General features: G+C 34.8%; 1 protein-coding gene across 2 annotated transcripts; it reads left to right on the top strand.

Moving 5' to 3' along the window:
* The first annotated feature begins 381 nt into the window (after positions 1–381).
* LOC142234092 (cilia- and flagella-associated protein 52) lies at positions 382–11,011 on the top strand. Of its 2 annotated transcripts, none has more exons than XM_075305169.1 (11): positions 382–744; positions 796–904; positions 959–1,059; positions 1,121–1,224; positions 2,516–2,943; positions 5,550–5,722; positions 5,780–6,009; positions 6,101–6,317; positions 6,373–6,610; positions 10,447–10,590; positions 10,650–11,011. In XM_075305169.1, the coding sequence occupies exons 1-11, from the start codon at positions 521–523 to the stop codon at positions 10,902–10,904; spliced, it is 2,223 nt and encodes a 740-aa protein (XP_075161284.1). In that variant the 5' UTR covers positions 382–520; the 3' UTR covers positions 10,905–11,011. The 2 variants fall into 2 exon arrangements, with proteins under 2 accessions (XP_075161284.1, XP_075161286.1); XM_075305171.1 differs by having other exon boundaries at positions 1,136–1,224.
* The last annotated feature ends 273 nt before the right edge of the window (positions 11,012–11,284 follow it).

The following is an 11,284-nucleotide window of genomic DNA, read 5'->3' on the forward strand; positions in this document are numbered from 1 at the left end:
CATTAAATCAGGAAGCTTTTAGAAAAACACACCTTAAAACCACAAAAATGGGTAAATTAAAAAAAAAAAAACTTAGTTAAAACTGTTCAAGATGCTTTGCAGCTTATACTGAATTTTACCGTATAAATTTTTTTATTTAGTTTTCTTGCTTTTGTGTCGATAACATTGAATATTTAATCAGTTGGCAAAAAAATTGTGGCATTAGAGGGTTAATTGTTGGCGGCGTCGACTGGCAAAACATGCTTTGCAATATTGGACAAATATTCTTCCAACAAATCATACGTATCTAAACATCCTATTGGCTATTACTGAGATGGTTGGCAACATTGGTGTTACCGTTGACTACAGAAACAGTAACAAAAACACAGAAATGTATTTTAAAAATGTCGGTTACTATTAGTTACGCTTTGAATTGAAAATAAACAATCGAGTAAAACAAAAAATAACTTATGAAAAATAGAAATTTACGTTTTTACAATAAAAATACAATTAATTAATAAAAAAAAAATAAATAACAAAAATGTCTTCAAGTGAAAATGTCAAAGTTGACAACAAACGATTAGAGCCGCGTGCAATATTTGGTATTAATGGCAAAATAGAATTTGGCTTACATTTGCATCCTAATAGAAGACACATTATATATCCTTTGGGAACTAAAGTTGCCATTGATGATACTCAGACAAGTAAACAAGAATTTTTGGGTGGACATACAAATAATGTTTCCTGTTTGGATTTGAGCCGAAGGTTAGTGAAAATTTGTATTATTGATCAAAATTACTAAAACAAAAATTTTAGTGGAAGGTATATGGCTTCCGGCCAAATAAATCATATGGGATTTCCAGGTTATGTTATACTTTGGGATTTCGAGCAACGCAAGGAATTGGCAAGGCATAATTTACATAAGGTATGATATCTTGTTAAATAGAAGGAGTATATATGTAACTCTGATATATTATAGGTTCGGGTGCAATCTATTTGCTTTACAGCTCACGATAAGTTTTTGGTATCTGTAGGTGGCCGTGACGATGGATCAGTTATTGTCTATGATATCGAGGCGCGGTATGTTATACAATGTGAATTTTAGTTGTATGGAATTGAAATGATATAACATTTATTGCAGTTCTCCAATTTGTAGATCTGTGGCAGCACGATCCATAAATGGCAACGCAACTGTTGTTCGGGGTCTACACAATAATCCATCATTCTTTATAACGGCAGGAGATCGTAAGTACATTGAGCAAATAAATACAAATGTAATGAGAGTATGGTACTTCATGGCAGATTCGACTAATAGGCCACTGTGATACCATATTAAATAAATAAATCTTTTTCAATATTATTTGGAAATGTACAGTTTTTACAGTTGAACTCACCTAGCTCCTAAAGTGAAAGGTACCCATGATACACGGTGAATGTTAGGTTAGGGTAAAGTGGCAGCCCGATTTTTTATCAGGCTCAGTTAGACTATTCATTATGAAGGTTGAACTATTCAGTAATCGCGTCCCAAGATTTGCAGCAGTCGCTGGTCATTTTAGGGTTGACCAACACTAAGTGTAGAGATTTTTGGGAATATTATATCTCAGTTACTTCCATTATCCCATTATTAGAAATTTCGACTTATCCTGCAGATGGACTTCCGTTTAATGGCTACTAGTGGGGATACAAAAGTCAAAAATCGACTAGCGACTTTTTTTTGACAAAAAGCTCTCCGGCCAAAAAATGTTGAAGAAGTCCAAATGAATTTTCTGACATTTGGTTTTGTGTTTTTTGTAAAGAGAAAAATTTCTCAAAATTAAATTTTGTATTTTCGCGGTTCTGGTGCATCTTTTATGCAAATATAAACTTTTGAATATTTAATTTGATTATAATTTAACTGGTGTATCAAAAATGTTCAAATTGTGGATATAATAGGAAAATTGTAAAAAAGGAATCTCAGAGAGAATTTGTAATTCCCCTTATTTTCTTCGTTTATTCCTCATTTTCGCAACTGTCAGACTGCCAAACATGTTTCAAGAGCATAATGTTAATTTTTCACGGGGAACATGTAACATGTTTACCGCAACCATATTATTGGAAAAGCATCTTATGTTTAACGAGAAAACAATATTGACCATATTTTTAGGCTTTCATAGCTAGGAATTAATATGTACGAATTCAACCACAGGGCAAATATAAGCATTCAAAACGCTATATAGTTATTATATCTAAATATGGACCCATATGGAGAGTTTTTGTGTATTTACCGATATCATGTACCGGATCGTGTGAAAACTAAGCCTTCAGGAGGCACAAGAACTCAAATCTGGGAATCGGTCTATGGGGGCTATATCAAAATATAGACCGTTATGGAACAATTTTTGTGTATTTACTTTAAGTTGTATACTGAGGGTGATTTATACTTTTTATGATTGAAGAAATGTCAATTAAAAATTAATTGGATTACAATTATTGTTGTGATTGAAGACAAAAATATTTTTTCTTGATTATAAGCATTTTTTGTAAATTTTTTTCTTAGGTCATCTACGCATATGGAGTATCCAGCGAGAAACAAAAAATGTCAACGTTCAAGATGTTTATGTGGGAAAACATCAGAGGCGTTATTCCAGCATCACCATAGATCGTCGCGATGAGTATGTATATTTGGGAACCTATAGCGGAGATGTAGTTAAGATTGTCTTAAATTGTTGTGATCCCGTAAATGTTACCAAATCCGGACAATTTTCTTCAATGGTTGGAGCCTATGGTACGCATAATCCACGTAAACCCTATGGCAAGGATTGTAATCGTTATGTGAATGGTCTACGAGTTGTCTACATAGTTGATGATGGTTTGCTATTAATGGGTGCTGGCGATGGAACAATTGAACTCGTCGAAGAACGTAAAGATATCAAAGAAGTGGCATTTAAAAATTATCCTAGTCCCACATGGCCCATGTTGAAAACTGTAAGTACACACACATCAAAAAAAAAAAAACATATGGTCGATATAAGATAAAAATTTGATGATGTCTTATACCCACTATTGGGTGCCACCGTGGTGCAATGGTTAGCATGCCCGCTTTGCATACACAGGGTCGCGGGTTCAAACCCAGTTTCGACCAAACACCAAAAAGTTTTTCAGCGGTGGATTATCCCACCTCAGTAATGCTGGTGACATTTCTAAGGGTTTCAAAGCATCACTAAGTCGTTTCAATGCAATGTGGAACGCCGTTCGGACTCGGCTATAAAAAGGATGTCCCTTGTCATTGAGCTTAACATAGATTCGGGCAGCACTCAGTGATAAGGGAGAAGTTCATCACTGTGGTATCACAATGGACTGAATAAAGGGTGATACGGTCAAAATTTGGTCAAGGGAAAACCCGTGTAAATCAGTGAAATCGTTTATTTAAAAAATCAAATTAAATTTCTTTTTCAAGTTCAATTAGTATAAAATTCAGGAAAAATATTCAGTTAGGCTTTCGCTTCTCCAAATCCGAATTGCCGGGCCTCACGCTTGACACCTGCCATCAGATTTTGTACAGCCACCTTGTCCACCTTCTTCGCCGCAGAAAGCCAGTTTGCCTTGAACTGCTGCTCGTCCTTAGCAGTTTTTTGGTCTTCTTTAGGTTCCGCTTGACAATAGCCTAGTATTTCTCAATTGGGCGGAGCTCTGGCGTGTTGGGAAGGTTCTTGTCCTTGGGAACCACCTGCACGTTGTTGGCGGCGTACCACTCCATGGCCTTTTTACCGTAATGGCAAGATGCCAAATCCGGCCAAAACAGTACGGAACAAATGTGTTTCTTCAGGAAAGGCAGCAGACGTTTATTCAAACACTCTTTCACGTAAATTTCTTGGTTGACAGTCCCGGAAATGAAAATGCTGCTTTTCAAGCCACAGGTACAGATGGCTTGCCAAACCAGATATTTCTTTGCGAACTTTGACAGTTTTATGTGCTTGAAAATATCTGCTACCTTTCCCCTTTCTTTTTGCCGTATAAAACTCCTGTCCCGGAAGCTGCTTGTAGTCGGCTTTGACGTAGGTTTCGTCGTCCATTACCACGCAGTCAAACTTCGTCAGCATCGTCGTGTACAGCCTCCGGGATCGCGCTTTGGCCGTCGTATTTTGTTTATCATCGCGATTTGGAGTCACTACCTTCTTGTAAGTCGATAGTCCTGCTCGTTTTTTGGCTCGATGCACGGTTGTAGACGATACACCCAGCTTATTTGCGGCATCTCGGAGAGTCACTACCTTCTTGTAAGTCGATAGTCCTGCTCGTTTTTTGGCTCGATGCACGGTTGTAGACGATACACCCAGCTTATTTGCGGCATCTCGGAGAGTTTCGCTTGAAACTACCGGCAACTCTCTTTGTCGTCTCAGCGGCTTCCGGTTTTCGATTTCCCCCCGATCCAGACTTCCTGGCTGTCGACAAACGTTCCCTAAACACTTTAATTACATTTGTAACGGTTGATTTGGCAACTTTTAGCGATTTTGCCAGCTTTGCGTGCGAGTAGCTCGGATTTTCGCGATGCGCGAGCAAAATTTTGATACGCTGCCCTTCTTGCTTGGACGGCATTTTGACAACTGAAGAGAGAATTCCAAAATCAAAATAGGAGCAACATTTTACACACACACACCTTCAAAATGAGGGGTGTTCAGGTTTTTTAAATGCAAAATTGAAAGAAATACGTCAAGTTTATATTGACCAAATTTTGACCGTATCACCCTTTAGTCTAAGTGAGCCGAAATATCGGACTGCCACTATATCTAACCTACCCTAACCTACATATTTTTATACCTTGCGCCACACTGTGCATCAGGGTATTATAAGTTAGTGCATATGTTTCCAACACCCAGAAGGAGACGAGATAGACATATGGTGTCTTTGAAAATATTGCTCAGGGCCGGCGCCTGAGTCGATCTAGTCATGTCCGTCTGTCTGTGAACACTTTTTTGTAATCAAAGTTTTAGTCCAATAAAATTAGAATAGAACCCTATTGATTTTAGAAGAAATCGGTTCAGTTTTTAGATATAGCTCCAATATATATCATTCGCCCGATATCTACTAATATTGCCCCAAAAGCCGCAAAATTTTAAGCCTTTAGATTTTGAAGAAGTCTAACAATTTGTGTCCAGATCGAGTCAGATTTGAATATATATGTATATGGAAACAAAAACTTGTATATGTAGCACCCAACACATTGGACGAATTTGATATGCTATGGGAAATGTGGATCTATAAAGTGGTGCAGGGCTTTCCTTACTTGTTTGTATATAAATAAATGTTCGAGGTGTAATATTCATAAATTTGAAACATACGTATATATGTTTTTATTTGTATTCCCACACAAGCAAATAAATGTTTAGAAACTGGAATTAACTATTTGGGGCTTTAAAACAAGATATGCTTAGGGTGAAACATAATATGTTTGCACAGTGAAAACAATTCTTTGTTTGAAAAAATTCTGAAAATATATATCCTTGAAGCTGAATATGTTTGGGGGTATATGTAACAGAGGCGACTTTTGGACTGAAGTGACGAAAATAAATTTTTAAATGCATTTTCTTTTACAGCTGAAGAAAACTAAAGTCAATGGTCCTATAACATCATTGGTCCAGATAACACCCATTGAATATTACATATCTACCGAAGCGAATGAAATTTATTTATTGAATATAAAATTATTTACTTTGAAGTTGCTGAAAACATCACACAAGGACGCTGTCAATAATATAATTTTTCCCAAGTAAGTGCAGTAAGCATGAATATGGTGTGCATAAAATGCAATTTATCGAGTTTTCAGAAATCTTTCGTCTGTTTTTGCCACGGCTGGTTATGAAACTATTCGTATATGGTCAACGAAACGAATGCAGGAATTGTTACGTATAATGGTCTATAATTTTCAATGTGCTGATTTGGAATTTACCAAAGATGGTAGTAGTTTGGTTTCGGTATGGAATGATGGAGTAATCAGAGCTTTTACACCCATTAGCGGGAGGTTGATATATGCAATACCGAATGCTCATAATAAGGGTAAGAAATTACACCTAAACAGCTTTGGGAACATTTTTGGAAAGTTGAAAATTTTGAAAACTCTTTTTCACGTGTCCATTTCCCATTGTAGGTTGTAGTGCTCTTGCTGTCTCCTCCAGTGGTCGTATTATTGTCACTGGTGGCATTGAGGGTCAGGTTAGAGTATGGAAAATCGAACCATATAGGCAAAGTTTGCTTGGTGTATTGAAAGATCATTCAGGTCCTATAACATCATTGGATTTCAATAAAACCGATACAGAAGTAATTTCAGCCAGTTGTGATGGATCCTGTGTTGTATGGGATGTTAAGTATGTATGATTGCTCTATTAATGATGAAACTTACAGTTAAAAATTTTATTTTAGTCGTTTAACACGTAAAAATTGTATAACCGCAAATACTCAATTCATGACAGCCAAGTATTTTCCAACTGGTGTTCAAATTCTTACATGTGGAACTGATGGCCGCATTTGCTATTGGGCTGCCTACAATGGAAGTTTAATACGTGATCTTCAAGCTTCCAACAAGTCATCGGTAAATCATATTGATATCAATGGAACTGGTGATTATTTCGTTTCTGTTGGAAGTGATCAATTGGTAAAGGTAAGGTATCCAATAAAATAATAAAATTATGGAATAATTCAATACTTGTTTTATTCGCGTTTAAAAATGATCTTAAAAGCCCAGACAAAGCATATCAAAAAATTTTTTAATTTCAAGAAAATTTCGTGGAAAGGTTATTATGAAAGTAAAAAAAAATATATAAACATTTTTGGTAACATTTTACTTAAAAAAATTTCACTGACATTTTATAGAAAATTTGGTTTAAATTTTATTTTTAGTTTTTTTTTATTATTATTATTTTTAGAATATCGCCAAAATCTTTTAAATTATGTATTCTGAAGAAAAAAAGGTAGTCGGTGTATGATATTATTTTTAAAATTCTTGGCCAAGCGAACAACAATTCCTAAAATTTTTAGGATTTAAAATCGTTCCCAAAAGCATTTTTAAAAAAACCAAAAATAGTTTTTGTGTATTCCAAATCTCTAATTTTCTTGAAAGCTTTTAAATACGATCAGCAAACATTTCGTTTGCTGTTATGCCTAAATTTGTTTTAAGGAAATCGGGTAAACAAAATAGCAGGCAAAGTTATGGCGTTTTCTTTTCTTGTAAAAAATGCGCACTTTTTTTGCATTTTGCCCGGAAAATGTACTTTTTAGGTTCTTTTCTAAAAACAACAGGCAGAAGTGCGAAAAGGCTTCGAATTCTGTTGTGAAAATAGCGCCACGCATAGAGGCAAATTACGGGCAAACGAGAGTGCTGCGATTGCCCTGTTTCCTTCTTTGAATTCTTTTCTGCCCGCTGAAATGATAGCATTTTTTTTATAAAAATAGCTCCGATATATATGTATCGCCCGATTTTCCCAAATTTGGCCATAAAAACCTTATTTAGCAAGCGATCTTACTCAAACTTGGCTTACTCTAATCTTTTATGGTACTGACAATATGTGCCAAAAATAATCGAAATAGGTTCAGATTTAGATATGGCTCCCATATATATGTATCGCCCGATTTGGTCAAATTTGGTCGTAAAATCCTTATTTATCAACCGATCGTACTCAAAGTTGGTTAAATGTAATCTTCTATAGCTCTAACTGTATGTGCGAAATTTCATCGAAATCGGTTCAGATTTAGATATAGCTCCCATATATATGTATCGCCCGATTTTGCCAAATTTGGCCGTAAAACCCTTATTTATCAACCGATCGTAATCAAGGTTGGCTAAATGTAATCTTCTATAGCACTAACTGTACATGCAAAATTTCATCGAAATCGGTTCAAATTTAGATATAGCTCCCATATATATAATTATCGCCCGATTTTGCCAAATTTGGCGTAAAACACTTATTTATCAACCGATCGTAACCAAGGTTGGCTAAATGTAATCTTCTATAGCACTAACTGTACATGCAAAATTTCATCGAAATTGGTTCAGATTTAGATATAGGTCCCATATATATACATCGCTCGATTTTGTCATATTTGTCCATAATACTCTTATTTATTAACCTAACATATGTTATTCAAATTTAAAATTTTGATGTACTAGCTGATCGTATTTAGACTTACATGTAGCTCTTACATAAATCTATTGCCCTATTTGCAGCAATTTGGATTTATTACCCACAACCTCTTTTTTAATAATGGACTCAATATTAGTGGCATACTAACTCTTTTGGTGCAAAATAAACTATAGCTCCTAATATTAGACATTTCTGCTCAGATTGTGACAAGACACCCATAAACATGTACCCCCCATTTATGTTCTCCAAAACCTATACCAATGATACCCCACAAATGCTTATGTTTACTAATACAGTAGGGGGTGGTTTAGGGTATGATATAGTCGGCCCCGCCCGACTTTCTACTTTACTTAATTGTTTTTTTTTTTATAAAAAAACAAGTAAGGAAAGTCTAAAGTCGGGCGGGGCCGACTATATTATACCCTGCACCACTCTGTAGATCTAAATTTTCGATACCATATCACATCCGTCAAATGTGTTGGGGGCTATATATAAAGGTTTGTCCCAAATACATACATTTACGTATCACTCGATCTGGACAGAATTTGATAGACTTCTACAAAATTTATAGACTCAAAATTTAAGTCGGCTAATGCACTAGGGTGGAACACAATGTTAGTAAAAAAATATGGGAAACGTTTAAATCTGAAGCAATTTTAAGGAAACTTCGAAAAAGTTTATTTATGATTTATCGCTCGATATATATATGTATTAGAAGTTTAGGAAAATTATAGTCATTTTTACAACTTTTCGACTAAGCAGTGGCGATTTTACAAGGAAAATGTTCGTATTTTGACCATTTTTGTCGAAATCAGAAAAACATATATATGGGAGCTATATCTAAATCTGAACCGATTTCAACCAAATTTGGCACGCATAGCTACAATGCTAATTCTACTCCCTGTGCAAAATTTCAACTAAATCGGAGTTAAAAATTGGCCTCTGTGGTCATATGAGTGTAAATCGGGCGAAAGCTTTATATGGGAGATATATCCAAATCTGAACCGATTTCAAGCAAATTTGGCACGCATAGTTACAATGCTAATTCTACTCCCTATGCAAAATTTCAACTAAATCGGAGCAAAAAATTGGCCTCTGTGGGCAAATGAGTGTAAATCGGGCGAAAGCTATATATGGGAGCTATATCTAAATCTGAACCGATTTTGCTGTTATTTTGCAAGTTTTTCGAGACTCATAAAATATTCGGATGTACGGAATTTGAGGAAGATCGGTTGATATACACGCCAATTGTGACCAGATCGGTGAAAAATATATATGGCAGCTATATCTAAATCTGAACCGATTTTTTCCAAAATCAATAGGGATCTTCTTTGAGCAGAAACAGGGCCCTATACCAAATTTTAGGACAATCGGACTAAAACTGCGAGCTGTACTTTGCACACAAAAATACATCAACAGACAGACAGACAGACAGACAGACAGACGGACAGACAGACGGACAGACAGACGGACAGACAGACGGACAGACAGACAGACGGACATCGCTAAATCGACTCAGAATTTAATTCTAAGCCGATCCGTATACTAAAAGGTTGGTCTATGATTACTCCTTCTTGGCGTTACATACAAATGCACAAACTTATTATACCCTGTACCACAGTAGTGGTGAAGGGTATAAATATCATGTTGTTTATAAAATAAATAAAATCAAATAAAAGCATCATAGGAATAGATATTTTAAAAATATTTGAATCCTACTTGGTTTCAATTTTACATTGCAGTATGGATTAAGTTCGGCCGATATGAACTTTCTCTTTTTTCGAAAAGTAAATGTATTCCTAAATACCAATATTTTCAAAATAAAAAAAAAAACAAATAATAATAATTATATTATAAAATTATTATAAAATTTTATTGTAAGAGAAAATTTCACCGAAACATTTTTATAGAAATTAAATTTTTATTTTCTACATTAGGCTATAATTTTATTTTAATTGAATACATTTTAATTGCATAGAATAAATAGTTGATAGAAATTTTATTTTCATCGAATATTTGGTCAACACTTTTTTCATAAAAGATTTCATTGAAATTTAACATCAGACTACAGACATTCTGTATTATCTCAAAATCTTGAAAATTTTGTCAAAATTTGATTTCAATAGAAAATGTTATCAAAATTTTATTTCTATAGGTTTATTTAAAAAATTTTGAATATTTTGCAAAATCTACCAAGACATCAAGAAATCTACCAAACAGTAAAAAATTTACCTTTTTTGGTAGAATCCCACCAACTGTGGCAACTGTGATTTACATACATAAGATAAACTTAAGCTGCACAATGGATATATACATTAACCCAATAGCATTTAAACTTTCTCTTTCTCTTCCGTAGCTCTGGGACTATAACCGTGGTACAGTTGTGGCACAAGGTAATGAACATGCAGCTGCAGTATTATCTGTTGCTTTTAGCCCCTGCGGAAAATTCATTGTAACTGGTTGTTCCGATGGTTGTATTATTATATGGGATATACCAGGGGTATTATAGATTTCTCTACCTGTAATAGTTACATTTAATATAATTTGTGTTCATTTCAGCAATTTTCTACTGGATCATCTAATCCCCTCTTGGAGTTTAATGATTTAAAGATATCATCGAAAACCAGATCGGCAACTAGTATGGACGAAAGGGCTAGTGCTCGCAGTAATCACAGCCAAAGAAGAGAAAATATTGAAGGACTTGTGGCAAATACTCCAAAGAATAATGTCAATCTTATTGAGTGTCCTCCAGTTGATTTGCAAAAGAAACCAGAATTGCAATGCCAAGTCCAAAATGATGTCAAAAAATGCTGATTAAATTTAACATATTTTTATAGAACATATACATTTAATATATTTTTATAAATATTTATAATATACAATAAAATTTTTCTTCGAAATTATGTAAAATTTTGAATCTACGAGAATTTTGAAGTTAAAAATTTTTTAGATAAACCAACTAACGGCTGCGACCGTAAAATATTCATCAGTTATTTCCCTTCATAGTTGTTTCTCGACTGTCGTTTATGGAGTTCTTCTTTGACATGTTGGTCCCTCAAAATTTTCCTCATGGCTTCCTCCTTCTCCCATTTATTTGGTCGTTTTTCATACTGCTCTTCCTCAGGTATGATATTATTGGGGCCATGGAAAAAAGTTTTACGTCCATCGCCCCAGGCAAACCGTTTCAAACGTTT

This window comes from Haematobia irritans, chromosome 4 (assembly GCF_050003625.1).
Source record: "Haematobia irritans isolate KBUSLIRL chromosome 4, ASM5000362v1, whole genome shotgun sequence".
Classification (NCBI taxonomy): Eukaryota; Metazoa; Arthropoda; class Insecta; order Diptera; family Muscidae; genus Haematobia; species Haematobia irritans.